This window comes from Malania oleifera, chromosome 11 (genome assembly GCF_029873635.1).
Source record: "Malania oleifera isolate guangnan ecotype guangnan chromosome 11, ASM2987363v1, whole genome shotgun sequence".
Lineage (NCBI taxonomy): Eukaryota > Viridiplantae > Streptophyta > Magnoliopsida > Santalales > Ximeniaceae > Malania > Malania oleifera.
In genome coordinates, this window is record NC_080427.1 from 42,545,819 (window position 1) to 42,552,257 (window position 6,439).

Below are 6,439 nucleotides of genomic sequence, written 5' to 3' on the forward strand. Positions count from 1 at the left end.
TTTTGTACTTATATTTCATCTGCAAATCAAATATGATCTTCGTGTTCAAGCATTTAGAGAATCATAAAATTGAGTAACCATGTTCCTAACACATTATATAGATAATTCAATTCATGCTCTTTAATCCTATTGCGGCAGTGGAGTAACATTGGTGTCTATGATTTGAATTGTCTTATGTTTGGGAAACAAAATGGATTTCCCAAAATGGAAAAATTAATGAATGGTAAAGGTAATTTGAGTGAAAATGTTGAAAAGTATAGTAAGGTTGTTTTTGGGAGCATAAAATTTTTGACACTAAAATTTAAGTTTGAGTTTACAAAAGTTTAGATTGAAATTGAAATTTTAATTTTTGACACAAGTGAAAATCATTTGAAATTTAAACTTTATATTTAGTTTTTTACGAATCTAGCTAAATTATAATGTAAAATTGTATTGAATTTTTTTTTTCAAATCTAGTTTTAAATCCATGCCCTCAAATGCAAATATGCCATTTGGGATTGAGTCTTCTTTAGCATTTTTATAAATTTTCACTTTACAATCCATGTCTTTTTTCTTTTCTTTTTTTAAGAAGAGGCAATACAAAAGTGTGTAAACTATAAAAACGAGTTAAAGTGGATTGTCCCACACTAGCACTTCCGCATAATAACTTTACCAAAGGCAACCCTATTATAAGAATAGCTTCAGGTACGCCTGTTACAATTTTTACTACCCAATAATAGTTGCATGTCAAGGAATTCGAACAACTGCTTCAAATACAGTATCAGGAAGTACTGCTTGTGGTACCTCAATATTGACGGGTTTATTCGCTAAATGGCAATTGGCACATACAATACGTGTCTCGCAGATTTTCATAACCTAATGTTTTTATTGTATCATTATATTGTTAAAAAATAAATCTTCTTGCTTAATAATTTTTTTTTTAAAAAAAAGAAAGGAAAAAATATAACCGCTCCCATCAGGCAATAGTTGGGCTGGAATATGCTTTGTTCAATCTGCGCAGCACCGGAGAGTGGAATTGGATAAGATGGCAGCTGCTGCAAGGGGCACAGCGAAAGCTGTGGCTGTCATCGCCGGCGACAAAAACAACGTCGGAGGCTGCTTACACTTTCTCCAGGATCCCCATGGTCTCTCTCTCTCTCTCTCTCTCTCTTCTGTGTCTGTTTTCAATGTGTGATTTTTGATTTTGTATGTGTATGCTTGTGAACAGGGACGACCCATGTGAAGGGGAAGATAACAGGGCTCACTCCAGGGCTTCATGGGTTCCATATCCATGCCCTTGGCGACACGTCTAATGGCTGCAATTCCACCGGTCCTTTACTTTCTGCTAGTTTTCTATTGCTTCTATTTTGATCGGCAGACTCAACTTCTTATTGATGTTATGCTTCTGTATTCAATCTTTAAAGTGGGTTCTGTTTGATCAATTAAGAAGTTGGATTTTGACATGAATCAAATTTCAGGACCGCATTTTAATCCGCTGAAGAATGATCATGGGGGTCCAGCTGATGCAGTGCGTCATGCGGGCGATTTGGGTAACATTGTTGCTGGCGCAGATGGTATGCCGTAATTTCTCTGTTTAGTGTTTGCACTTTTAATGTTTAGAGACTCTATACAATTTTTTTTTCTCTGATATTAGCATTATTTCTCTATTTTGTTGCAGGCGTTGCTGAGGTTTGTATAGAGGACACGCAGGTAATAAGATTCGTGACAAATTAATTTATTCACACACACACACATTACGAATTTATTTGAAGTCATTCATGAATCTTGATTATGTGTTTACAAGGGAGTAGATGTGTTGAATTCTATGGAAAACAAAAGATACGGGGTTTATATCAGCATCTGTACAAAATTCAATGGCTGTCTCCTTTTTAGTTTCTTCAATTTCTTCTTGTTAAGAGGTTTAATTTGTTAACACTGTAGCTTACAATTTTGAAGTTTCCTCATTCTTGCATTGCAGATTCCATTGAGTGGGCAGCACTCCATATTGGGGAGAGCAGTTGTTGTGCATGCTGATCCTGACGATCTTGGCAAAGGTACTTTATATTTGGGCACATTTTGTGTGTTGTACTGGAATTCTGCAGTTTCTTTGTAGTGTTTTAGCAGTCGTTCGCAAAGCTTTGGTTCCCTTGTATAGTAATGTTTTGTGGAGAACATGTGGGGTTTGAGATATTTTGTTATGTGCTAGGTCCTAGGAGATGGCATTTTAGGTCCCCATTGCACAGATCTAGGTGTGAAATCAAATGCCAATGCCTGGAGTAAGAAGTGCAATTGGTTCCAATGGTAGGATAAGTTCAATACATTAGTAATTATTTCTAAAATGGCACAACTATTCTCCCAACCATGACACACACACACACACACAAATCAATATGATCCATATCATTGATAATGACTTGATAAAGTTTGTTGAGTTATAGCTCATATTTAGAGGGGTTGTCAACTTGAAGTTTGTTACAAATGGAAGGGATCAGCGGCCCACAGGGCCCCTAAGCCCTCTATGTGTGAAACCTCCTTGTCTACATAAATTAAACCCAATAATGTTGCGACTTAGGGTGGTGTGGAGGTGAAGCCCTCCCATGATACAATGTAGTACATTTGATGCAGAGCGCATTGTAATTGTATTAACAGAGAAGGGTATTTTTGGAGTTTTCATATAAGGTTATATATACATATTGTAGCTGAAGGTTGAAACCTTAAAGCAGTTTTCATTTGTTGGTGTTGGAAATTGTGCTGGAGCTTTGTGGACGTAGGCACATTGCTGAACCACGTATATCCATTGATCTTCTCTTTTTGATTTTCTCTATTTTTTGTATTTGTTGTGTTTGTGTGCATAACCTTAGGGCGTGATTTCACAATAAAGTTTTATGCAAACTATCCACTAACACAATTCTTGTCCTTTATCCGGGCTTAGGACCATTTGTGTGTGGAAACAATTAAAACACTTAGTGCCACACAAGCAGGGTTTTATGCACACACTTTTTCTTACATGCACAAGCACAACTCTCTCTTTGTGACACACGCATGCACCTTAAGTCTCACTAAGTTGGACCAACTATATGAAAAAAATTTATGCTACTAACACAACTGTCCTCCTCTCTCCGGGGTTAAGACTGGCTTTGTGCAGAAAGGGTTAAACCGGTAAGTGGAACACAAGCCTGGTTTATAAAAACACACTTTTTCTTACATAGGCAAACTGATGCTATTCATGCACTTTTTCTTTGCTGTTTAGAAGTCAATAGACTTTGTGGATCTTGATGGTGGACATCATTCATGAATTTGTATTAATTTTCAAACTATGGACACAATTATAAGTGTGAGTTCTTTGTTTCTGAAAAGAGCTCAATTTGTTTACTGTGTTTGGAAGCATACCTGCATCAAACGCTTTGTCAAAGAATTTTCTCTTTATCAATCATGCTTTTTGAATTTCAAAAGAGATGGGCTCTTCTCAGAAAGAATATATTTTTAATTTTTTTTTATTTTGGCTTTAGTCTAAAAGTTAGTGTGATGACTATCTATAGTAAAATTAAAGAACATGCTAGCATTTCTCTTCTTATCTGGCAGCTGCTGCTGCTGAAATTTTCTGGATTGATCCATAACTTCAAGTCCCTGAGAATAGAAAGTAAGAAAATCTTGGAGGATCCAAGGTGTGCTTTGAGGATCTCGCCTATGCTTAAGTAGGGACCGAAAAATTATGAAAAGATAAGCTAGCAGAGAAAGTGTGCTATGAGATGTTATACTCCCCCCTGGAGTTCCCTTTTATAGTTGTGAAAATCTCTTTGGTATTTAATACCAGGTACCCTTAATTCAAAGGGAGTTTATACTCCTTTACTTCTCCACTTTATTCAAGGGTTACAAGCGCTTTATCAACCCCCTCTTCAATGACCTTAGGTTACATCTTAAGGAATGCCTTTATTTCCTCCTTGCAATTATTTTACACACCATTAGTTGCCCTTACTCCTGAGCCTAGAGATATTTTTAGGCTTAGGAGTAACTTGCCCTTTCCAAAATGAACCATCAATCTTCAGTCAAGCTGTAGAGCCATCAAAGGGACCAGCCGAGTTGCCGAGCAACCAAGGGATCAGCTTCCGACCCTCCGAGCCGATCAAGGGGCCAGCAGAGCCAAATTAAGATGCCTTTTTTCTTTTTCTGCCTTTCGAGCTGAGCAGGCTTCATCAAAAAAAATTTTTCCTGAACTGAGCATACCTCATTGCTTTTTCCCAAGTTGACCGGCTCTTTTTGCCTTTTACCTGAGCCGAGTAGGCCTTCCTTACTGAGCTGAGCAGGTCTACTCCTACTTCTCTTCTAGAAACCAACTTGTTTTTTTATTTTTTTTCCCCAAAAAAACCAGCTAGAGGCTGAGGCTGAGCAGATCTCATGATTCCCTGCTACTTGCCCATCCATGCAAAAACAAGACGACCTGAGCAGGACTTGCTTACTTTGTTAATAAATCAATAAATATTGGGAGAACTCATCTGTCATAAAATATGAGTAAAGCTCGTCTGCTGTAAAATACGAGCAGAGCTCATTTTAGTGTGATTACTCTAGTAAGATTAAAGAACATGCTAGCATTTTCCTTCTTTTGTTGGCAGCAATCCTCCAAGCCTCTTGTATGCCTATCAAAATAATGACTGTTTTCTTTTGTGGTAAACCATTGATGGTTTCTCTCCATAGTGATTTGAATAATATCAGATGTTCAATCCTCAGCAAATTTGCTCCTGGGTCATCTTGACTCGTCTCAACCACTTTTTCAAGCCTCTTGCTCATTAGTTCTCTAGGTCAGATTATTCCAGGAATTGGTGTTATCCTTCATGTTGCACCTCAAGCACATTGTGCGTATGGCATCACTATCTTATTGTAATATCTAATCATAAAGGCTTATGTTACAGGTGGACATGAACTTAGCAAGACAACTGGGAATGCAGGTGCAAGAATTGGGTGTGGTAATTATCTCTCCTCCCCTTTGCCTTTTCGTCTCTTGTTTCCCCCTCCTGTACTAGCTATATGTTATTATGTAGTGTTGGCTTTAGAGATTTAAAGAGGATGATTTTGGATTCGTTCACCCATATCTGTATCCACTGCAAGATAAGACCCTTTTCTAGTGAGTTTGGATTTCAATGAAATCCCATTTGTGATTTGAATGTACGAGGGGAAGCTGAAATCAAAAAATCAAACCCAATTTTCCAAATGCACGCAGAAGAATTACATAAATGCAATGAAGGGATTTGGCCTGTGAATTATAATTCTGACTTTGGCTTTCTCATACTAGATGGTCATAATTTGGCTTCCAAAAAGACAATTAATCAGATTATTAGACTTGCCCAACAAATGGCGGTTCCAGTTTGCCTAAATGATGAGCTTTAAAATCTTTCCTCTTTATCTGTTTGTTTGGGAGGATAACTTCTATGACATCTGTGTTTAACAGGTATCATTGGGCTCCAATCATCAGTGTAGCATTTATCACTGTTATGTTGACTATAGGGTGGGTTCAATGTACGATGTTGACCGATATTTAAGCAATCCTCATCTCTCAATGTTCAAATTATCAACGTACAGTGGGATTTTTGTTGGGCTTAGTGACCCTTTCAGGGTTTCTTGGTTGTATATGGGATTTACAGGCACCGAGTTTGTTAAATTTACTCACCAAAATAAATAAATAAACAAGGGCTTTGTGAATTTGAAGTTCTCCCTATTTGTTCACATTGAAACTGCAGTAATCTGATTCCAACAGCTCTCTTTCTCATTGGTTTTTTTTATTTTTTATTATTTGCTGGAGACAAATTAGTGATGGTGTTACCAAGCGGTCAAGCTCAGCTCTTTATCTACTACAACCAACTCATTGAATAACTGCAGGAATGTCTTTAATTTTACGCAGTCATCATTATTTTGCTCGCAATCCATTCTGACATACTAAATATTACCCAACTGTAATATGAATTGAAATTTATGAGTTGGTATTTTGTAATTATAATACAATTTCCTCCACCAGAGAGAGAGAGAGCGACAGTTTGAGTATGCAGAAAAAGTAGTTGTCGCCAACCTCAGACCAAAGCATGCAGCAAACAGTTGCACTCTCAAATAATTCATCTTTCCTCCTTCCATATAATTCATCCTTCCTCCATCATGATGATTATCATTACTCTCACGTATCATTAGAAAAGGTTTACCATATTTGTAAAATTCCAGAACTGTTCGTCACAATTCCTTGCATGGTAAACCAACATATCTTTTGGCATAATGCATTCTTGATGCTCTTGCCTTTGGCAAGTAGTCTGGTTCATAAAATCTTTGAAAGTTCTTCGTACCCACATTTAATTTATTTCATAAATCCTGACAAGCATCGATTTCCAATGAACATAAATTGTAAAACCCAAAAGCCCAGGTCAAAGGAATTACATACACGTTGAATATGGTTGGCGACAATACCAAAATTATGGAAAAA

At 37.1% G+C, this 6,439-nt stretch overlaps 1 protein-coding gene across 2 annotated transcripts; it reads left to right on the plus strand.

Annotated features, from left to right (window-relative positions):
- The first annotated feature begins 837 nt into the window (after positions 1–837).
- LOC131167859 (superoxide dismutase [Cu-Zn] 2) lies at positions 838–5,673 on the plus strand. Of its 2 annotated transcripts, XM_058126870.1 has the most exons (7): positions 838–1,124; positions 1,208–1,309; positions 1,458–1,553; positions 1,658–1,689; positions 1,958–2,033; positions 4,887–4,940; positions 5,423–5,673. In XM_058126870.1, the coding sequence occupies exons 1-7, from the start codon at positions 1,025–1,027 to the stop codon at positions 5,449–5,451; spliced, it is 489 nt and encodes a 162-aa protein (XP_057982853.1). In that variant the 5' UTR covers positions 838–1,024; the 3' UTR covers positions 5,452–5,673. The 2 variants fall into 2 exon arrangements, with proteins under 2 accessions (XP_057982853.1, XP_057982852.1); XM_058126869.1 differs by having other exon boundaries at positions 901–1,124; positions 4,887–5,673.
- Positions 5,674–6,439: the final 766 nt, after the last annotated feature.